A 24,150-nucleotide genomic window follows, 5' to 3' on the forward strand; every position below is an offset into this window, starting at 1 on the left:
TTTTTTTCTTTTGGATAAGTCATTTTTGTTATTTTTAAAATCAGGAATGACTCATAGCTTTTATATAGTACACCATGCATGGAAACGCTGTCTTTCTTCTGAAAAAAGAACAATGTTTAATTTCTGCTGGAGTACTTTGCAAACTAAATAAGATATTGTCATAAATAACATTTTTAGAATTGTACAGACAACCAGCCAGTGTGTGTTTTTATTTAAAGCCTGTTGTTATAAAGTGAAGTAAATCAGTAAAAAAAAAGCGGCTCTCATGGTTTCTGTTTGCATTTTAATGTTAATGATTAAACAATGTACTTTTCAGAGCCGGTCTCCAAATGTTATAAAGCTGGTGGCACAAGAGTCCAAGGAGAAAGATGTGACTGTTCGAGAATTAGCTTATTATAATACAAGTTTAAAAGATTCAAATAGAAAAAAAACTTGTAATTAAAGATATTAGATGTTGCATAACAGTCAAACACACTAATTGGATCCTTATTCTTCAGTTTAGGCAAAATATAAACAGAAAACTGCAATTATCTAATTATTTATCAATCCACAGACAGCTTATGAGACTAGAAAAACTTTTTTTTTTCTTTATAAGCGAACAAGCACTGTCAAATTAAACCAAAACGTCTGATTATGGTTTTATCTCTATAATATTTCTCTTCAGCCCAGTTTCTTTTTCACATAGACATATTATTATAGAAAAGACACTTTCTTAATCACTGTAGAGCTAATCACCATCTCCGTTTTTGCTGTTCTGGCTAATATATGATCCACTAGAACAATGTTTTTCTATCTTCTGTGTCTTTTTATGGTCTCCACCTTAAAACATTATAAATTATCCATGAAGCCCCATAACCAGCAGATACATTTGTGGCCTTTGTACAAAATGTGGCCGCCTCTCCTTGATACTGTTATTATTTTCCAGCATAAACCTTTAGTAATGATTCAGTTATATCATTAGGTTACAGGTTAAGAATGTTGGTTTTCTATAACTCTATTACACCTCTAAGTCATTAAGAAATGTTATATCTACCATAGTAATTGATCCACATGGAGATATTGGACTATTACTATTTTAAATTAGGTAACAAATGTCTTTGATAAATGTATAATAACACACACAGTAAGGACTTTACCACAATGAAAAGACAAAACAAGCTTAAAATGTATAAATACCAATAGCAGTATTAACTAAACACATTGGTAACTTATCAGCTCAATACCTAAATAGATTGATTGTAACATAATGACCTTGGGTTTTTAATTTTTGCTTCTGTAATTCCTAATTTATTCTGTATGTAACAAATAATGTGTTAGTGTTTAAATATTATATCAAAACCATAATCTTACCAAGACTGTGAAAGGTAACTAGCTTCTATTGTTAAAATTGCCACATTTATAGGGTGGGACGAGACTGATGTTAATTAATGTGGATTTTTTTAATTCAAATAAAAAAACAAGGTCTGTTTAATTTAATTTAATCATTTATTTGAGATAATTTAAATCCAATCATCTTACATAGTTGACTATAGTTCCGCTTTTTATAAAAACCACAGACGTGTTCAGTTACACCTGGTAGTTTATTAAGTGTATGTGAAGAAAAGATAATCAACAAGCAGATGTACAAAGCCTTCTAAATCTATGTAAATCAGGTAGTTAAATTTTAAAAGATGAGAGATGGGAGTCAGTTTTTAGTGCACTTCAAACTAACCCTTTGGGTCTGATTACACAACATCTATTTTGAAAGAGCAAAGTGTGTACATTTATTTATTTATTTTTATAATGTATTTATCAGACTGTGAAGACATTAATATATTCAAAATGTAATCAGTTAATGTAGAATAAAGATTTCACTTAATGCCTTTAGCTTTCAGCTCCTCCTTGACTCTGCTCAGGTAGGTCTCATCAGGATATCCAAAACTGTAAAAGAACATAATTGAAACGTGTAATACATGAAACTGAATATTAAAGCAAAGTAAAAGGATCAAATCAGATACCAGTACCCCTGTGGTCCTCCTGTCATGGATGTCTTGTGATGGATGTCATTCCAGGTCACTGCGTTCTCCATCCCAGTTGTCCTAGACTCTCCAACAGTGAAAATCAGCTTCTGCTCAAAGGCTTTTTCCAGCAGGTGCAGAACTTCATTCCCCTCTTTGTTGTTTGGAAGATATGCTGTTCTAGTGGTTGCTGCATAGTACTGTCCAGGCTTGGGATGATTTTCCTGATAGAATAGAAAAAGAAATCTGGTAAGTGATAGCCATTTCAAAATATATGTCAAGTTCTTAATGTATATGAGGTGGTACTTTACCGTCTGTAATCCACCAGGGATATAGTAGCTGATCTCTATGTAGCCACAGCCTGGGAATCCAGGGAGGTCTGCATGGTAATGTTTTTTCCAACTCATTTTTCCATCAGGTTGGTTTCCCTTCACCACACCAAACACATCTTTGCATATAGGACAGATTGGTCCACTGTGCTGCACTGCCCTTTGCAGGCAGTCTTTGCAGAATGCATGCTTACACTTCAGCTGTTCCTTATTAGTAAATTCAGACATGCATATACAGCATTGGTCATCTTTTCTGTCATCTGTAGCGCCCCCTCTAGCTGATTCTTTGCTGTTCTGTGTTGAATGACCGTTCATTCTAGCTCTGCTGGAAGCCTCTTCAGAACCACTGAGCCCAGTGGCACCATAAGGTGGAGGCTGCTTCATGGGTGACATCATAATCTTCTGGTACAGACGCAGCAGAGCTCTGACAGCATGGCTCTCCATGGCTGGGTTTCCTCCATGTCTCTTGTAGAACGCTTTGACATTAACTTTGCCCCCACTGATGGACTCTTTAAAGTCCACATTGAACTTAGCTTTGATTTTTGCAAGTTCTTTAGCATAGGAAGAGATCAAGCGTTCCCATGAGTTCTCAGCTATGGTTAGTCCTGTATCGGTCAGATTATCTTTGATTGTCATTTTGATTTTCAGGCGGAGCTCTTCGTTGAAGTTTTGAGCTCCAGCTGACCTAGATGTCTCTTCAGGAGAGTTGAATTTCTGTGTTGCATTTAAAGTTGAACTGAGAAAATTTTGACAAAGCTGTGGCCCACAGACAGTAATTTCCTCAGAGGACATAGTGACTAAAAGCTTGCTGTCATTGTTATTAATGACTTTCAGTGCATCACCCCACCGATTAGGATCTACAGACTTCAGAGGAATAACTGAGGAAGTGGAATCAGACAAACACTTTTGGACGAGATCTGCAAACCTGTTGAGAGCCTCACTTGGATTCCCACCTTCATGTTCAGTGTTAAATGTCACAGTAACATTTGGCATTATGCTAACTTTAGTTTCTTTCTCTATGCGTCTGATTTCATCTTTGTAGATCTGGCTCACATACCAGTAATGAGCCACTGGGACAACACATTCCTCAGATTTCGTTCTATGGTCTCTAGGAGCATTTCCTCCCAGATCCATCTGTTCTTCAATCTGCATCTCCACCTAAATAAAAAGTATAGCAGGTTGAAGAGAATATATATATTTCTGCAAATGTTACGCATTTAGTTTAGAGTACATACCACTGTCTGCTCTGGCACCGAAGGTTTGGAGCTTTTTAAAGCTGCTGGTGGAGCAGTATTCGCTGAAGCACCATCTGCAGTTTGTGCATCAATCTTTGGTGCCCCCAGACTGAGTGAAAGAATGGTGACTTCTGTCCCATCTTTCATTAATGTTTCACCCTGTAGTTTCTGAAGCTCATTGGAAACTAGAAAAATTCAAACACAAAATTAATTGATGTTCCAAAAATCTGAAAATCCATTATTATTTTGTTAACATTGTTAAAGTTGCTATGGGAGCCGATTATCAGAGGGTTTAGAAAATGACATTCACCACACCTGGAGGAGGTTTAAGCTGAACCACAACACGCCCATCTGCAAGTGGATCTTTAACTGAGCAATTAGTTGTAATGTTTCTTTTGTTGAACCAAGATTGAAGAGATATTTCAAGGAATCTCTTTTCCTTTGCTGGTTTCTCATTTTTCCCCCAGTCTAATGACAGAGTTAGAAGTACCTCATCCTGGAGCTCTGGAGAGGCCTGAAAAATTAGAATGAAAAAGTTTGACAATAATATTAACATTAATATTAATAATAATATTAATATTAATAATAATAATACAAAGAAAACTAATATGTCAACTAAAAATATTTGTATGCCCTCACATTTTTTTTCAAGATACAACCAAAGAACTGTTTTTATTAAGATCCCATGTGACAGACTAATTTTCTTCAACTTCACACAAAATCAAAGCAAATCAAGGTACAAGGCTATTCAAATAACAATATTAATTTTAGAAAAATATTTCAATGCTCTTCTTGTTTCTTGGTATCTTTAACAGTTACCTCTCTTTCATATATTTAGTGCACTTCCTTCCCCTGGATCCCTGTCAAAGATTTTTCAACCTACCCCAACCCTTTCTAAATCATATCTGCCTTTTTGGACATAATCCAGTTAATTTTTATTTATATCACTTAGCAGCAGCAGGCAAAAGAAGCCTGGGTGCAGGAGTTGGTGGGACCAGTCTTTTAATGTATTAATTCCCTGTCCAGCTGTAAGGATAATCCTTAAGATGCACCCTTTAAAGACCATGTAAAGAGAATTTCCCAATTGTCTTCAACAGATTTAGACTTCAATTTCAATATTCCTGTTTCAGGATTTTTGGTTGTCTAAAAATGCGGCCTCTTGTCGTCATGAAGCTGTCCACCCCCTGCCGGCCCAGCAGTATAAAGACAAACAGAGAAGCAGCTTCTGCCTTGTTGCCAACTCAGAGCCTATTTTTATTGCCTTTTTAGACCCCTATACAAACTTTTTTCTTTTTAAACAACTACTGACAAATCTAGCTCCTTTTCTTTGTCTTGTGTGAGACTTTTGTAACAACACATGATAGCACCGATCACACTGAGTTTACCATCTTCATGTAAAGCTGCTGAGCCCCTCCCTCCTCCAAAACACAGTGACTTAGGCACAGCAGCTGCAGCCTGTGTCTGCGGTCAAAGAGCAGAGCGACGCTGACACATCGAGTTGCTCAGGGCAGAGAAAACCAAATAATTTTTTTTGTTACCTTTGAGACCTAATTCTATATGCTTAGTTGTCTCCTTTAATTATTCAGATGAGTGATTAATAAAATATGTTTTTGCTGTGTGACTAACTGAGAACACACATTTATGTCTATATTACACAGCCTTTAAACAGGCAAATGAACAGCTACAACTCTAATAATGCAAATCATAGAAAAGTAAACCTGAGATCGAGGTTCTTGAAGGCCAGATTCTTTGGAGTTAGGTGCTTTGGAGTCAGGTGCTTTAGAGTCAGGTCTTTTGGAGTCAGGTCCTTTGGAGTCAGGTCTTTTGGAGTCAGGTCCTTTGGAGTCAGGTCTTTTGGAGTCAGATCCATAGGAATCAGGTCTTTTGGAGTCAGATCCATAGGAGTCAGCTCTGTTGGAGTCAGATCTATAGGAGTCAGGTCTGTTGAAGTCAGGTACGTTGGTGTTCGGTCCGTTGGAGTCAGTTCCAGTGGAGTCAGGTCGGTTGAAGTCAGATTGGTTGAGGTCAGGTCTGTTGAAGTCAAGTCCGCTGGAGTCAGGTGTTTGGGGGTTCGTTGTTCCGAAGTAAAATTCCTCAGGTTTCTGGTCAATATCCATTGGCTGAACTACGTCAGACATTGTAACAGTGTTTTTCCTACGAAACATAAATATTAGCACATGTGTTATCAGGTTTTAAGGACAAGGGACTCTCTCCCATACAACACAAGAAGAATATATAAAAATGTAATAAGTTAAATTACTAGAAGATAACTGTAAAGGATAATACTGTGATTTTTGCTTACAACGCAATAGTTGTTTGTTCTAAACTATTTTTAAGTTGCACAGATTATATTTTAAACATATATGTTAATAAAATGGTAGTAATTACAAGCCCTGAAAAGTATAATTAAATCACTTGAATTAAAGTAATATTAAGCCACTTCTGAAAATATTCACATTATTGTAATGATCTTGGTTCTGTTGTTTTTCTTTAAGCTTTCTGTTTCAAGTTTAGCCAGGTTTTTCATTGATTTCTAGCTTTTTTTGGTGTGTCTGGATTCATTTAAGTTGCTTAGGTTTTTCTGTCTGTCCCCTGCTGCCTCCTTGTGTTCTTTTCCCTTGGCTTCCTCGTCAGCTCTAATCACACCTGTTCCCTATCAGCTCATTACCTCTACCTTTGTTCAGTCAGCCATAAATACACTCCCTCTGCAGTCCCTCTTTGCTGGTTCCTCGTCTTTACCTTTCCTCACCCTGGCTCCTTGTTGGTTTTTCCCTGATGTCTCCATGGTTCTGGTTAGTGTTTGTTTTTTATGTTGGATTTTTGGATTCCTGTTTTTGTTAAACATTTTTTAAGTTGGATTTTTGGATTCCTGTTTTTGTTTACCATTTTTTTAAGTTGGATTTTTGGATACCTGTTTTTGTTGCCTTATCTTGCAATAAACCCTCCAAGAATTCACCTCTGCCTCCCAGCTTCTGCGTTTGGGTCCAATCTAAACCTTTTAACCAAATCGTGACAGAAGGAACCAGCCAAGAATGGACCCAGCAGAACACGGCCCGGACGCCCCCAGGAGAATTTCCATTATTCTCAGGAATGCTCTGGACTCCATTGCCGCTCTCAGTCCGCCTTGGAAGAGGGTGAGTGCGGCTGACCAGTTGAAGCCAGTATTCCTCTCTAACTCCTCACTTCTATCACCACCAGTTTTATCTGAGCTATTCGAGGAGTTGGAGTGGAACCGCCAAGCCGCCTTCGCCCAACTCTGCAATAGACCTCCACCACCCAAACCATCACTCCATCACCTTCCCACTCTGCTGTCTCTCACCTCCGATCCTGTTCCCCCACCATTACCAGCTGTGGGTCCTCCCCTGCCATCTGCTTCCTCCAGGCGCAAGCAACGCCGCCGGGGGAGGAAGACAACCACCTCTCCGGAGCGTCAGCCTGACTCCTCCTCTCCCTCTCCGGAGGGTCAGCCTGACTCCTTTTTCAGTCCCTCTCTTAACCTGGTTAGTTTCCCCTATGGCTTTAGTCGTCACCTCCATGACAAACAGCTAGCTTCTCGGGTTGGTAGGTTTAGACCTGCTTTCATAACTTCACCCCCCACAGTCAGAGCTCCCCATATACCAGAGTCAGATCTCTGGGGTTTCTTTTATGGGGAGAGGGAAGATCTTTTCCCTTTTCTGCCATCTCCATCAGCTCCTAGCAGTCCAGTTTCCCTAGCACCAGAGGCCGTTAGCAGGCTAGCTAGCCCAGCACCAGAGGCCGTTAGCAGGCTAGCTAGCCCAGCACCAGAGGCCGTTAGCAGGCTAGTTAGCCCAGCACCAGAGGCCGTTAGCAGGCTAGTTAGCCCAGCACCAGAGGCCGTTAGCAGGCTAGTTAGCCCAGCACCAGAGGCCGTTAGCAGGCTAGTTAGCCCAGCACCAGAGGCCGTTAGCAGGCTAGTTAGCCCAGCACCAGAGGCCGTTAGCTGGCTAGTTAGCCCAGCACCAGAGGCCGTTAGCAGGCTAGTTAGCCTAGCTCCAGAGACCCCTGAGCCCGCTCTGTGCCCTCTGGAGACCCCTGAGCCCGCTCTGTGCCCTCTGGAGACCCCTGAGCCCGCTCTGTGCCCTCTGGAGACCCCTGAGCCCGCTCTGTGCCCTCTGGAGACCCCTGAGCCCGCTCTGTGCCCTCTGGAGACCCCTGAGCACACTTTCAAAGAGGCTTCAGACTTTGGGGTTTGTGGGAGTACGCCTCCAAGAGCCCCTCAGCGGGAGCTCCAAGCCTCCAAGAGCCCTCTGCGGGCACTCCAAGCCCTCTCTGAGGCTGTTCCTGAACCACAGTCGGCGGCCCCCTCAGAACCTGATCCGGAACTGCGGTCGGCGGTCTGCTCCTGAGCCGCAGTGGGCGGCCTCGTCTGATCCTGTTCCTGAGCCGCAGTGGGCGGCCTCGTCTGATCCTGTTCCTGAGCCGCAGTGGGCGGCCTCGTCTGATCCTCTTCCTGAGCCGCAGTGGGCGGCCTCGTCTGATCCTGTTCCTGAGCCGCAGTGGGCGGCCTCGTCTGAACCTGTTCCTGAGCCGCAGTGGGCGGCCTCGTCTGAACCTGTTCCTGAGCCGCAGTGGGCGGCCTCGTCTGAACCTGTTCCTGAGCCGCAGTGGGCGGCCCAGTCTGATCCTGTTCCTGAGCCGCAGTGGGCGGCCCAGTCTGATCCTGTTCCTGAGCCGCAGTGGGCGGCCCAGTCTGATCCTGTTCCTGAGCCGCAGTGGGCGGCCCAGTCTGATCCTGTTCCTGAGCCGCAGTGGGCGGCCCAGTCTGATCCTGTTCCTGAGCCGCAGTGGGCGGCCCAGTCTGATCCTGTTCCAGAGCCGCAGTGGGCGGCCCCTTCCGAGGCTGTTCCAGAGCCGCAGTGGGCGGCCCCTTCCGAGGCTGTTCCAGAGCCGCAGTCGGCGGCCCCTTCCGAGGCTGTTCCAGAGCCGCAGTGGGCGGCCCCTTCCGAGGCTGTTCCAGAGCCGCAGTGGGCGGCCCCTTCCGAGGCTGTTCCAGAGCCGCAGTGGGCGGCCCCTTCCGAGGCTGTTCCAGAGCCGCAGTCGACGGCTCCCTCTGAGCCTGTTGCAGAGCAACAGAAGCGGAGGCGGCGTCCTCCTCGGCGCATCCTGCGGAGGCGGCGTCCTCCTCCTAGGTTTCTGCTGCATTGGAGACGCCGGCCTCCAGAGCGTCTCTCTCAGCCCCGGCCCCGCGGCCGGCCTCCAGGGCGTCTCTCTCAGCCCCGGCCCCGCGGCCGGCCTCCAGGGCGTCTCTCTCAGCCCCGGCCCCGCGGCCGGCCTCCAGAGACTCTGCCTCGCCTCCGGCCCCGCGGCCGGCCTCCAGAGACTCTGCCTCGCCTCCGGCCCCGCGGCCGCCCTCCAGAGACTCTGCCTCGCCTCCGGCCCCGCGGCCGCCCTCCAGAGACTCTGCCTCGCCTCCGGCCCCGCGGCCGCCCTCCAGAGACTCTGCCTCGCCTCCGGCCCCGCGGCCGGCCTTTCAGAGACTTTCGATTGTCCTCGCCCACTCTGGATGGGTTGCGTTTTGTTTCTTGGACTGTTTTTGGCTTCTTTCCCCCCTTACTGGTTCCCCCTCCGCCCACCCGGGGGTGGTTTGTTTTTTTTTTGCTTTTTGGACATTAAAGGGGCGTCTGGAATCCGCCCTTGAGTGGGGGGCTCTGTAATGATCTTGGTTCTGTTGTTTTTCTTTAAGCTTTCTGTTTCAAGTTTAGCCAGTTTTTTCATTGATTTCTAGCTTTTTTTGGTGTGTCTGGATTCATTTAAGTTGCTTAGGTTTTTCTGTCTGTCCCCTGCTGCCTCCTTGTGTTCTTTTCCCTTGGCTTCCTCGTCAGCTCTAATCACACCTGTTCCCTATCAGCTCATTACCTCTACCTTTGTTCAGTCAGCCATAAATACACTCCCTCTGCAGTCCCTCTTTGCTGGTTCCTCGTCTTTACCTTTCCTCACCCTGGCTCCTTGTTGGTTTTTCCCTGATGTCTCCATGGTTCTGGTTAGTGTTTGTTTTTTATGTTGGATTTTTGGATTCCTGTTTTTGTTAAACATTTTTTAAGTTGGATTTTTGGATTCCTGTTTTTGTTTACCATTTTTTTAAGTTGGATTTTTGGATACCTGTTTTTGTTGCCTTATCTTGCAATAAACCCGCCAAGAATTCACCTCTGCCTCCCAGCTTCTGCGTTTGGGTCCAATCTAAACCTTTTAACCAAATCGTGACAGTTATGTTAATTTGGCTTTTATATACAGTGGTTAAAAAGGCGCGATTGTTGAGAATTTTCTTTCTCCCTTAATAATAAAAGCATTAAAAAACTGTATTTGTGTTTACTTCTATTGTCACTGAATAATATCTTTATCTGATTGTTGTTCTGAAACACATTGGGGGAAAAAAATAAAACTAGGAACCAAATGAAGTAAATACATCTGATTTAATTAAACACTAAATTAATTAAAGGAGTACCTAAGAACTTTTATTATGGTCGATTATAGCTCCCCCCAGTGGTCAAAAGCTGTATTGTTTTACCTGAAGGAAGACCCCATTTCCCATGAGGACCAGATTAGTAAAAACCACAGCAGAGTGAAATCCTGACCTCCCAGTCATCTGGAGTCAGATTGAACTACATTACTGTTTCCAGTGGCTGTGAGAAAAATGAATAGCAACGGGGTAATGTTACATGACGATGTTGAAAATATGGCAGTTTACCTTGGTTTTGTACAGTACTTTTGCACTGACGCCACTGTACCTCTACTACCCCCCACCTAATCCCACTTGTCCGTAACTGATGTGCTGATGGTTTAAAGCCTCGAAACAGATAATTATAATGCTATGTTCCATATTTTACACAATAAACAGACGTAGAGATCCCAACAGTAAGTCCCTCATTGCCTAAATAGAAACCCTGCAAAAATTTAACAGATATATATGCCTCTCAGAGAAATTTAGTCTCATCGCCTTCTGTCTTTATAATGAATGGGAAAAGGTTGAAGAGACATATACCGTAAAGTAGTTTGCACATTAGTAGTAGTTTTGTGTGGCAGGGTTACTGCTGTCCTCCTCTAAGCTGCTTAGTGTTGGTGAAAGTGAAACAGACCCGCTCGGCCGTGACAGACGGGTTGTTCAAATAATTGTAAGTCAACACACACACACACATATATATATACATATATATATATATATATATTAACATAAGTTAAGAAAATATTTCATAAAGGTTGCAAAATTACAAAGTGTTATTTTAAGTGGGCTTGAAAACATGAGAGGGGGGCTTCAGCCACCCCACCTACAATAGGTCTAGACACGCCACTGATTATATTAACAATTTAGTAATGTGAGTTAGAATGAAGGTTGTTTTGGGTTACCTGCATATAGAAGCTGACAGAGATTATTGCTCTGATCTACTTTCGCTTATGCCAAGATCCAACAGTAAAATTAAACGTTTAGGTTCGCCTCAGTCTTCATGTTTCTACAAACTACTTCTTTGAGCAATATTTACAGAAATCCTGTCATATTTTCTATAAAAAAAACAGTAAAATATTAAGTGAACCGTGTGACGTACTTACCGTCGATGTTTTCAGCACTTCTCAGTAAATGAAAGTGAAAGCAGCCGAAGCTCAGCTGTCAGGAAAGTCGCTCCCAGCGTTCAACTGACGCTCCTCCCTTAAGCGCTCAGGTTTTTTCTTCCGGTCATTTCATTTGATGAGCTCAAACCTTAAAGAGATGCAAACCCATTAAACATTTCAGCGATTCCAATTAATCACATGCTGACGTCATTAAGCTGATATTTTTCTTACAGTCTTTGGACATATCGCCGTTTTGTTTTTCTCTCTCTCTCCTTTTTGTCATTGAATCCTGTGGATTATTTATCCTGCACCTCGAGCATACGACTGTTTGCAATTGTTTATTCTGTATTTGTAAAAAAAAAAGGTTATTTAAAAAAAGTCTTTATATATATATATATATATATATATATATATATATATATATATATATATATATATATATATATATATATATATATATATATATATATATATATATATATATATAAATACTTTTTTTTATCCAGGCTTCCACAATTTAATTGCATTCCTTTTATAGATAACAATGTTCTTTGATTAGAACTCATACAGGATTTATGAAAGCAAAGGGTGTGATACTGTTTGACAGCTGGATCCATTACTTTACACTGAGTTTGGTAATGATGGAGCCATTGAACCTCATTCTATCATCATCATCAACAGCTTCATTTAACACAAGCCACAGATAAAAAGGTGCTGAAAATCAAAAAGAATAAAAAACAATAAAATAATCAGAGATAAAGTAAAACTAAGCACACAATAATACATTAATAAACGTACTTCAAACACAATAAAACAATGCAAAACAAAATAGGGGTCTTCATTGACTTTGCTCAGCACTTTGTGTCAGGATACCCATGTCTGTAACAGCACAACCCTAAAGAGTAATATAAAGCATCAAAGTAAACAAAGTGCAGGATGAAAGAAAGAATAAGAATATTAAGAAGAATGAAACATAAACATTAGCAGCTGAGCCTCTGTGGTCTTTCTGACATTGGGGTGTTGTAAAAAATATAATCCAAGATCACCTGATTGTCCAACCCAGTTGTCCTGGACTTCCCGATAGTAAATATAATTTTCTGTTCAAAAGCTTTTTTCAGCAGTTTCAGCTGCTCTTTGCCCTCTTCCTTGTCTGAAAGATGTGCTGTTTAGGTGGTTTTCTGATATGACCGTCAAGGATGTGGACGTTTTTCCTATATCTTGCAGACTGAAATGAAGAACTGAAGCAAAAGTCACCCAAAAATAAAATAAATAAATTTAAATGACTTTTTTGTGACTTTGAGATATCGATTAACAGTAAAGGGTTTTAGTATCTGTTTCCATTGTGGGTGCAAAGAACTTGTCTTTGGGCCCCAGTGAACACGATCCCAAGAATACCCAAAGAATATGTTTAAAGAGGCTTCAGGTTTACAAAGCAATTTCTTTGCCAATCATAAATTTTAGTCCTATAATTTGTAGTAGAGAATCACAGGCTGAAGATCTCTGGTGTTAAGAACTTTGTTTTCGTTTGTTGCTGGATTTGACATTTAGATAAGCAATTATATCAACTTTCTAAAGAGGAGCCATGGATCATCATCTGGCTTTTCTTTGGACCCATACAATAACTTCTTTAAAGTCTTTTTGGTGCCAGAGTCACCAAAGGTTTATTATTGCTTCTCTTGACAAATGAGTGGTTTGCTGAACTTATGTGAGTCTAAAAACCTTAGAGCAATCACTGCCATGTCCGATTCCGCTAAGCCAGTCTCAATTCATGAGTGTTTGATGATCCACATATTGACCATGTGTTTGTAATATTTTCCACTTTACTTAGTATTGTTTAATGTTTGAATCTCATTTTATACTAACCAACCTAGCAAGATAATTTTTTTGTGAATTGTTAACATATAAAAAATACCTCTTCCACTGTTGGTGAACTTTCAGACTTTTATTGATTATGAACATTTCATTATAGGAAGATACAAAATATGTAACCCTGTTGATTTATTAGAATAAAAAAAACATTTTTGATATTTTCATTTAGATGACATATAGAAAAACTTTATTGTATGTCTAATCTACTGACAGAAGTTCTTTAACAGGGCTGCTCCAACACGCATTCTCACATTCTTACATCAACACATTTATAACATCTCTAAAATAATAAAAAAAATACAAAGATAAAGACTACAACAAAACAGCTCAGCAAATTATTTCAAAATTCTGTAATTCATTTAGTTGCATTTAAACATACGAGTGATGTGATTTAGCTTCCAGTAAACTTCAAGTTAACCATTAAGATCTACTACTACGCATCTATTATGCAAAAAACAAAGTGTGTAAATTCAGTTTGTCAGAAGACATTTATTTATCTAAAATGTAATCAGTTAATGTAGAATAAAGATTTCACTCGATGCCTTTAGCTTTCAGCTCCTCCTTGACTCTGCTCAGGTAGGTCTCATCAGGATATCCAAAACTGTCAAAGAACAAAATTGAAACGTGTATTACATGAAACTGAATATTAAAGCAAAGTAAAAGGATCAAACCAGATACCCGTACCACTGTGGTCCTCCTGTCATGGATGTCTTGTGATGGATGTCATTCCAGGTCACTGCGTTCTCCATCCCAGTTGTCCTAGAAGCTCCAACAGTGAAAATCAGCTTCTGGTCAAAGGCTTTTTTCAGCAGGTGCAGAACTTCATTCCCCTCTTTGTTATCTGGAAGATATGCTGTTCTAGTGGTTCCTGCAAAGTACTGTCCAGGCTTTGGATGATTTTCCTGATAGAATGGAAAAAATCTGGTAACTGATAGCCATTTCAAAATATGTCAATTTCCTAATATAGTGTATATGAGGTGGTACTTTACCGTCTGTAATCCACCAGGGATATAGTAGCTGATCTCTATATAGCCACAGCCTGGGAATCCAGGGAGGTCTGCATAGTTATGTTTTTTCCATTTCATTGTTCCCTCAGGTTGGTTTCCCTTCACCACACCAAACACATCTTTGCATATAGGACAGATTGGTCCACTGTGCTGCACTGCCTTTTGCAGGCAGTCTTTGCAGAATGCATGCTTACACCTCAGCTGTTCCTTATTAGTAAATTGGGATAAACATATAAGACATGGGTCTTCTTTTCTCTCCAATAAAATATTTTCAATTGATGCATTCATAAGATACTGTTTCTTAATTGTTAAAGGAGTTCTGGAGTCTGCTTTCTTCTGATAATCACTATGCTTTATTGCTCCAACATTTGAATCTGTTAATGTCATGTTTCTTATCCTGGGTGATGTACCAACTGGTACAGGTTTAAGGTGATCAATGGGATGGTTTATCTTCTGCATTGCATTTAGGACTGCACTGAATTCATCTTGGCCTTTCTTTGGACCACAGACAATAACTTCTTCAGAGGACATAGAGAGCAAAAGCTTATCTTTGTTTTTCTTGATGACTCTCAGTGCATCGCTCCACTGATCTGGATCTACAAACTTGAGGGGAATGACTACGCCTCCTGACTCAGCTAAGCAGCTCTGATAGAGCTCGATGAACTCACAGAGAGCCTCATTTGTTCTTCCAGCTTCAAATGTCACATGGACCTGTGCCGTGATTTTACTTTTATTGTTCCTCTCAATACATTTAATTTCTTCCTTATAGATGTGGCTCATGTACCAAAAGAGATTCACTGGCAGAAGACTACTTTCTTGAGCTGCACCTCCAGCCTTTGTAAGGGGATTATTTAGTTTGACAGGGAGGACCATGTCCTGAAAAGGGAAACAATAAATAGTCAATCAATATTTCAATTCTAATGACTGTATTATCTGACATCAATACAACTGGGAGATCTAACCAAGATTCATTCTTCATTCACATAAAAAAAATAAAGACACTTATGTTTTTAATTTATGCTTTTGTGTTCTCAAGGGACTGACAGTGTACTGTATAATTTTCCCAAACTAATTTACTACTAAAAAGTATTACCTCCACCAAGGAGGATATGTTTTAGTCAAGTTTGTGTGTGTTTGTTTGTTTACCTGTGTGTATAGGATAACTTGGAAAGTTACAGACAGATTTTAATGACATTTTTACGAAAGGTGTACCTCAGTCCAAGGAACAATCCATTTAAGTGTACTTATGATTCACATCATAATCTGTATACAGGATTTTTTTTTTTTTGAAGGATTCTCCAACGTTGTGAGATAAGGTTATTTGGCAAAACAAGCAGTTCCCCACTAAACAAGAAGGTGGCAGCACTGACTATCAACAGCCTAAGTATCATCTGAAAAAGTCCAGATGTATTTTACTGAAGTTAGTTAGTTAGTTTGTTAGCAGTATCAAGCAAAACCTGGGTGCCAAAAACGCTGAAATTCAGTCGCTGGATCTCTTATTTGTTTGACAATGTGAATCATTGTATTTTGACTGAAAGTGTATGGGGGGAAAACTTTTTATTTTACTATATTCAAAGAATAATCAATAACGATTATTCAATAATAAAGATGCTGTGAAAATGTGACATTGTTGGATTATAATTATTTATAAGATTAAGCATATATTACATTTTACCTCCTTGTGCCTTTTCTCATCTTTGCCCTTTAATAAAGTTCTGACATTCTTCTTTCTTCAAAAAACAGAAAACAAGATAAAAAACGATAATACATAGTGAAAATTGCTCAACTCTGCTCTACTACAAGAAACTACGAGCACCTCCATTGGTTCTTCTCCATAGAGGGTCCTGCATCACCAATGCTTTTCATTATCATGCTGGAATTAGGGCACAGGTCAACATTGAAGTCTTTAGAACTAGCCGGCCGTTCAGAATCTTCTGAAGCCCATTTGGAATTCTGTGTTGCATTCAAGGTTGAACTGAGAACATTTTGAGAATACTGCGGCCCACAGACGGTCATTTCCTCAGAGGGTGACATCATAATCTTCTGGTACAGACGCAGCAGAGCTCTGACAGCATGGCTCTCCATGGCTGGGTTTCCTCCAGGTCTCTTGTAGAACGCTTTGACATTAACTTTGCCCCCACTGATGGACTCTTTAAAGTCCACATTGAACTTAGCTTTGATTTTTGCAAGTTCTTTAGCATAGGAAGAGATCAAGCGTTCCCATGAGTTCTCAGCTATGGTTAGTCCTGTATCGGTCAGATTATCTTTGATTGTCATTTTGATTTTCAGGCGGAGCTCTTCGTTGAAGTTTTGAGCTCCAGCTGACCTAGATGTCTCTTCAGGAGAGTTGAATTTCTGTGTTGCATTTAAAGTTGAACTGAGAAAATTTTGACAAAGCTGTGGCCCACAGACAGTAATTTCCTCAGAGGACATAGTGACTAAAAGCTTGCTGTCATTGTTATTAATGACTTTCAGTGCATCACCCCACCGATTAGGATCTACAGACTTCAGAGGAGTAACTGAGGAAGAGGAATCAGACAAACACTTTTGGAGAAGATCTGCAAACCTGTTGAGAGCCTTACTTGGATTCCCACCTTCATGTTCAGTGTGAAATGTCACAGTGACAGTTGGCATTATGCTAACTTTAGTTTCTTTCTCTATGTGTCTGATTTCATCTTTGTAGATCTGGCTCACATACCAGTAATGAGCCGGTGGGACAACACATTCCATAGATTTCTTTCTATGGTTTCTAGGAGCATTTCTTCCCACATCCATTTGTTCTTCAAACTGCATCTGCACCTTAAGAAAAAGTATAGCAGGTTGGATATAATATATATTTTCCTGCAAATATATTGCATTTAGTTTAGATTACATACCACTGTCTGCTCTGACACTGAAGGTTTGGAGCTTTTTAAAGCTGCTGGAGGAGCAGTATTTGCTGAAGCACCATCTGCAGTTTGTGCATCCATCTTCGGTGCTCCAAAACTGACTGAAAGAATGGTGACTTCTGTCCCATCTTTCATTAATGTTTCACCCTGTAGTTTCTGAAGTTCATTGGCAACTAGAAAAATTCAAACACAAAATTAATTGATGTTCCAAAAATCTGAAAATCCATTATTATTTTGTTAACATTTTTAAAGTTGCTATGGGAGCAGATTATCAGAAGGTTTAGAAAATAGCATTCAACCATTTTACCACACCTGGAGGAGGTTTAAGCTGAACCACAACACGCCCATCTGACAGTAGATCTTTAACTGAGCAATCAGTTGTAATCTTTCTTTTGTTGAACCAAGATTGAAGAGATATTTCAAGGAATCTCTTTTTCTTTGCTGGTTTCTCTTTTTCCGCCCAGTCTAATGACAGAGTTAGAAGTACCTGACTCTGGTGCTCTGGAGAAGCCTGAAAAATTAGAATGAAAAAGTTTGACATACCTCAAAGAAAACTAATATGTCATATAAAAATATTTGTATGCCCTCAAATTTTTCAAGATACAACCAAAGAACTGTTATTATTAAGATCCCATGTGACAGACAAATTTTCTTCAACTTCACACGAAATCAAAGCAAATCAATGTATTAAGCTCATCAATAACAATATTAATTTTAAAAAAATATTTCAATGCTCTTCTTGATTCTTGGTATCTTTAACTGTTACCTCTCTTTCATATATTTAGTGCACTTACTTCCCCTGGATCCCTGTCAAAGATTTTTCAACCTACCCCAACCCTTTCTATATCATATCTGCCTTTTTGGACAAAGTCCAGTTAATTTTTATTTATATCACTTAGCAGCAGCAGGCAAAAGAAGCCTGAGTGCAGGAGTTGGTGGGACCAGTCTTTTAATGTATTAATTCCTAGTCCAGCTGTAAGGATAATCCTTAAGATGCACCGTTTAAAGACCATGTAAAGAGAATTTCCCAATTGTCTTCAAAACACGTTATAAATGTCATAAATGCATCGTACTACATGTTTAAAAAGTCTCCCAACCGTTTATGGTTGCACTGTAGTAACAGATTTAAACTTCAATTTCAATATTCCTGTTTCAGGATTTTTGGTTGTGTCTAAAAATGCGGCCTCTTGTCGTCATGAAGCTGTCCATCCCCTGCTTCCCCAGCAGTATAAAGACAAACAGAGAGGCCGCTTCTGCCTTGCTGCCAATTCAGAGTCTATTTTTATTGCCTTTTTAGACCCCTCTAGCAACTTTTTTTTAAACATCTACTGATAAGTCTATGTACTTTTTTCTGTCTTGTTTGAGACTTTGGTGACAACACATGATAGCACTGACCAAGTCTACCGTTTTCATGTAAAGCTAGCAAGCCCCTCCCTCCTCCACAGCGACTTAGGCTCAGCAGCTGCAGCCTTTGTCTGCAGTTACAGAGCAGAGTGACCCTGACACACAGAGTTATTTAGGGCAGAGAAAACTAACATTTTTTTATCATCTTTAAGACCTAATTCCTTATGCCCAGTTGTGTTTTTAATTATTCAAATTCAGACGGGTGATTAATTAAAACACATTTTTTTTGGTGTAACTAACTGAAAACACGCAGCTGCAGTCCTAATAATACGAATAATAGAAAAGTAAACCTGAGATTGAGGTTCTTGAAGGCCAGGTTCTTTAGAGCTGGGCCCTTTTGAGTCAGGTCTTTTGGAGTCTGGTCCGTTGGACTCCGCTCTATTGGAGTCAGGTCCTTTGGAGACAAGTCCACTGGTGTCAGGTATTTGGAGTTTTGTATTAAAGGAGTAAAAATCATCAGGTATCTGGTCAACATCCATTTCCTGAATTTCGTTCAAATAGTCGTCAGACATTGTGACAGTGTTCTTCCTAAGAAAGCTGAATATTAGCACATATGTTACTAGGTTTTAAGGACAAGGGGGTCTCTCCCATAAAACACAAGAAGAATATCTTAAACACCATAACTTAAATTATTAGCAGATAACTGTAAAAGCTAATATTGTAGTTTTTGCTTAAAACACAATAGTTGTTTGTTCTAAACTATTTTTAAGTTGCACAGATTACAATTTGAACACAAACGGAAATAAAACGGTAGTAAGTTCAAGCCCTGAAAAGTATAATTTAATGAATTGACTTAAAGCAATATTTACCCACTTCTGAAAAAAATCACATCATGTTGATTTGGCTTTTATATACAGTGGTTAAAAGATGGGGGATTTGAAAATAATTTTCTTTCTCCCTTAATTATAACAGCATGAAACAACTGTTTTTGTGTTTACTTCTATTGTCACTGGCTAAGATCTTAATCAGATTGTTGTTCTGAAACACATTGGGGAAAAAAAAGAAAATTAGAAACCAAATGAAGAAAATATATCTGATTTAATTAAAAAAACACCAAATTACTTATTAAAGCTACAGTGTGTAATAATTACAGGGATATACAGTCAGAAATGTAATATATTATACATAACTATGTTATTTATCATCATCTACGAGCTCAGCCTTTTAACCTTAATATTTGCGTTGCCTTAGAATTCGTTATTTATAATTACATAGGAGCGGGTCTCGCAGCCATGGAGGCAGACATCTTTGCGCTACGGCAGCGCAGAGCCAACAAACTAGCGATTGCGAGATCGCCAAAACGTCACAACGATGTAGAAAAAATAACGGGTATATTTATCATCTAAAGTCTACATGAAATCTATACCTTACACAGACTAATGAAATACTATCTGTAAAATTATCTATGTAAACAAACCTCATCACTTGAGAAGGTAGGTGATGCGGACGTCGTGGAAGACATTTTGTCCCGTAACGCTCGCCGTACTGTTGGGGGGGAGAAGCTGTGGGGGGGGAGATGTTCATGTTGCTGCAGTCTGCAGTCTGACCGCTAGATGTCGCTAAAAGTTACACACTGTAGCTTTAAAGGAGCACCAAAGAACTTTCATTATGGACGATTTTGTCCCCCCCCCCAGTGGTCAAAAGCTGTATTGTTTTTCCTGAAGGAAGACCCCATTTCCCATGAGGACCAGATTGGTAAAGACCAGAGCAGAGTGAAATCCTGACCTCCCAGTAACCTGGAGTTAGATTGAACTACATTACTGTTTCCAGTGGCTGTGTGAAAAATGAATAGCAACGAGGTAATGTGACATGACGATGTTGAAAATATGGCAGTTTAACTTGGTTTTGTACAGTACTGCTGCACTGCCGCCACTGTACCTCTACTACCCACCTAATCTGACTCATTCGCAACTAATGTGCTGACAGTTTACAGCCTTGAAACAGATAATTATAATGCTATGTTCCATAATTTCACAATAAACAGACATAGAGATCCCAACAGTAAGTCCCTCATTGCCTGAATATCAACCCTGCATAGATTTTACGGATATATATGCCTCTCAGAGAAATGTAGTCTCATCGCCTTCCGTCTTTATAACGAATGAAAAAGGGTTGAAGAGACAAATACCTTAAAGCAGTTTGCACAGTTGTAGTAGTTTTGTGTGGCAGGGTTACTGCTGTCCTCTAAGCTGCTTAGAGTTGGTGAAAGTGAAACAGACCCGATCGGCCATGACAGACGGGTCGATCAAATAATATACATATATATATATATATATATATATATATATATATATATATATATATATATATATATATATATATATATATATATATATATATATATATATATATATATACATATACAGTGTTGGGAAAGTTCTCTTTCTACGTGAACTAGTTCAAAGTTCAGTTCACACATTTTAAAATGAACTAGTTCAGTTCATAGTTCATAATTCAAAATTTTGAACTAAGTTCACAGTTCCAAAAAATTAACTAGTTCATAGTCTACTGTAGAACCACAGACAGCAATTATTTTATCAGTTGTAACTCTGAAACTGTGCGTCAGATTTCATCTTCATATCCAGTTTTGAATCCTTATCCAACCAGGGTTTACATTAGCATTGAGGGGACAGCATTTCCCCATTGTTGCTTTAACGCTTTGTTGCTGTCCATTCACTTCACACTAGTAGCAGCTGCAGCTTTCATCCCTACAGTATATTCTCAAAAACATCATGAAAAATGTGCTGCTTGAATTGTCTTCTTTTATGAGGAATTATTATTAAAAGAAAAACAGGAAAGTAGTCTTTAAGGTGCAAATGTTTTTTTTATTTTAATAATTTTTTTCAATTTGAAATTCCATTTCAGTACATACTAGTGCTGTCAAAATTATCGCGTTATTATCGCGTTAACGCGAGGCCATTTTAACGGCGATAATTTTTTTAACGTGAGATTAACGCTATGTGGTTTTATGGTACAATTTTCCAAGTACATCCCGCTGCAGCCTGCGGGAAGGCGGGGCTATTTTCCCCCAGTCTATGCATTTCTCATAGGCTTCAAGAGCGGAGAGCTCCTCAAGGGAAAAAGACGCTCATACACTGAGTGACGCTAGTGCCTTTTCTTTAAGCCCCACCACCAACAAACAAGTTGAGTGTCTGGTAACTAGTAGCAACCTGAAATACGCTGAGAAAACAGATTACTGAGGTGAAATGGAACCTGCTACGGCACTCTTGCTGTCACAGGTCGGTATCGTGTGTGTGTGTGGGTGGGTGTGTCTGTGTTCTCATTTTTGTTAAGAGTCTGAAAAGTAACTTTCATAGACTACCTCCATCTAGTGATGTCGGTCTATTGATTTTGATGTATTGATTGAAAATTGTTCATTATTATCTTGGTTAATTAACATCTAATGTTAACTGTACTACATTTTATAGCAGTAGGGTAAAATGCTTGTCTTTGTTCAAAAGACTGTATTAACTGTAAAGACTGTCTTTTACATCAGCCTGTTTTCAGGGCCTTTTTTTTGGCTACATATTTGTTATTTTTTGCTACATGCCTCCCCATCTTCTTGCCATATGTTTCTATGGCATAAATCAGTATCTGTGACCTGTTCTCATTTAAAAAAAAGAACATTGGCACAAACCTAGCCTGTATGTATTTTTTGTATGTCATCGAGAGTATTTAAATGATTTTCAATCAGAAAAAAAATTTGCGATTAAAATGCGATTAATCGCGAGTTAACTCAGGCATTGATGCGATTAATCGCGATTAAAAAAATTTAATCGATTGACAGCACTAGTACATACTAAAAAGGAATACTGGAATCCTGGAAAATAAACCAGGCAGGTTTACATGAATAGTAAAACCCTCAACAACATTTTACTAACACAAACTGAGGGACCAGAATGAGGTAGGAATTTAAGGTTACTGAAGTGCGGATTTTTTTACTGAAAGACGGCGGGCAAAGTTTGCAGAGAAATGTAAGATTGTTGCCATCATCCTCACCGACCACCTGGTCATAAAACTGTTTTAAGTGATCATACTGCTGCTTTGTCGCCTCCACGGTCGCCTCCATGCTGCTGTGGCTTCCACGCTGCATTTTGTTTTGATGACGCACGCGGCTGTAGGCTACGACACTGGAAGCTGGTGTTGCCAGATTGGGTGTTTTTCCCGCTACATATTAAGGCCTGTTTACGGTGTGATTTAGCCGGGGTTTCGCCTAGAGGGCTCTACAGAAATCTGGCAACCTATTGAACGGAGTTGAACTGAGAGAGCGTGCCGTTCACAGACACCAGAATGAACGAGTTCACAATAACGTTCCTCAGGCAGTAATGCAGTACGTTCAGTTCACGTTCGCCCAAAATATGAACGAGTTCATGAACTTTCGTTCAATGAACGCGTTCAGGCACAACACTGTATATATATATATATATATATATATATATATATATATATATATATATATATATATATATATATATATATATATATATATATATATATATATCACAAAAGTTAAGAAAAATATTTCATGAAGGTTGCAAAATTACAAAGTGTTATTTTAAGAGGGCTTGAGAACATGAGAGGGGGGCTTCAGTCACCCCACCTACAATAGGTCTAGACACGCCACTGATTATATTAACAATTTAGTAATGTGAGTTAGAATGAAGGTTGTTTTGAGTTACCTGCATATAGAAGCTGACAGAGATTATTGCTCTAATCTACTTTCGCTTATGCCAAGATCTAAAAGTAAAATTAAACGTTAAGGTTCGCCTCAGTCTTCATCTTTCTACAAACTACTTCTTTGAGCAATATTTACAGAAATCCTGTCATATTTTCTATATAAAAACAGTAAAATATTAAGTGAGCCGTGTGACGTTCTTACCGTCGATGTTTTCAGCACTTCTCAGTAAATGAAAGTGAAAGCAGCCGAAGCTCAGCTGTCAGGAAAGTCGCCGCCTGCGTCCATATGATACGACGGAGCGTTTCCAATTACTCACATGCTGACGTCATTAAGCTGATATTTTTCTTACAGTCTTTGGACATATCGTCGTTTTGTTTTTTTCTCTCTCTCCTTTTTGTCATTGGATCTTGCGGATTATTTATCCTGCACCTCGAGCATGCGATTGTTTGCAATTGTATATTCGGTATTTGTAAATAAAGTTTATTTGAAAAAAAAAACTATTTGAACATCGTCGTCTTTTCAGCTAATTTTTGAATGTGTGTCTGCGTATATATATATATATATATATATATATATATATATATATATATATATATATATATATATATATATATATATATATATATATATATATATATATATATATGTGTATGTATATATATATATATATATATATATATATATATATATATATATATATATATATATATATATATATATATATATATATATATATATATATATATATATATATGTATATGTATATAAATCAGGCTTCCACAATTTCATTGCATCCCTTTTCATTGTTATTTTTGTAGTTAACAATGTTGTTTGATTAGAATTTATACAGGAATTCTGAAAGCAAAGGGTGTGATACTGTTTGACAGCTGGATCCATCACTTTACACTGAGTTTGGTAATGATGGAGCCATTGAACCTCATTCTATCATCATCATCAACAGCTTCATTTAACACAGCTAAAAGGGTGCTCAAAAACAATAAAAAAATAAATGGGGATAAAGTAAAACTAAGCACACAATAACACATTAATAAACTTCTTTCAAACACAATAAAACAATGCAAAATAAAACAGGGGTCTTCATTGTCTTTGCTCTGCACTTTGTGTCAGGATACCCGTCTGTAACCGCCCAACCCTAAATAGTAACATGAAGCATCAAAGT

General features: G+C 39.3%; 2 protein-coding genes across 2 annotated transcripts; both read right to left on the minus strand.

Moving 5' to 3' along the window:
* Window positions 1-1,774: 1,774 nt before the first annotated feature.
* Window positions 1,775-23,242, minus strand: LOC119785386. Its single transcript, XM_038288009.1, has 8 exons — window positions 23,172-23,242; window positions 18,583-18,820; window positions 17,201-17,399; window positions 16,877-17,061; window positions 16,041-16,799; window positions 2,309-2,725; window positions 2,004-2,221; window positions 1,775-1,920 (listed from the first exon to the last, which is right to left on the minus strand). Exons 2-8 carry the CDS (start codon window positions 18,802-18,804, stop codon window positions 1,851-1,853), a joined length of 2,070 nt encoding a protein of 689 aa, XP_038143937.1. The 5' UTR covers window positions 18,805-18,820; window positions 23,172-23,242; the 3' UTR covers window positions 1,775-1,850.
* LOC119785387 (E3 ubiquitin-protein ligase DTX3L-like) lies at window positions 13,474-14,899 on the minus strand. The gene is made up of 3 exons (XM_038288011.1): window positions 13,983-14,899; window positions 13,678-13,895; window positions 13,474-13,594 (listed from the first exon to the last, which is right to left on the minus strand). Exons 1-3 carry the CDS (start codon window positions 14,871-14,873, stop codon window positions 13,525-13,527), a joined length of 1,179 nt encoding a protein of 392 aa, XP_038143939.1. The 5' UTR covers window positions 14,874-14,899; the 3' UTR covers window positions 13,474-13,524.
* Window positions 23,243-24,150: the final 908 nt, after the last annotated feature.

Source organism: Cyprinodon tularosa, unplaced genomic scaffold, assembly GCF_016077235.1.
Source record: "Cyprinodon tularosa strain WSP-4 unplaced genomic scaffold, ASM1607723v1 ctg248, whole genome shotgun sequence".
NCBI classification, from domain to species: domain Eukaryota; kingdom Metazoa; phylum Chordata; class Actinopteri; order Cyprinodontiformes; family Cyprinodontidae; genus Cyprinodon; species Cyprinodon tularosa.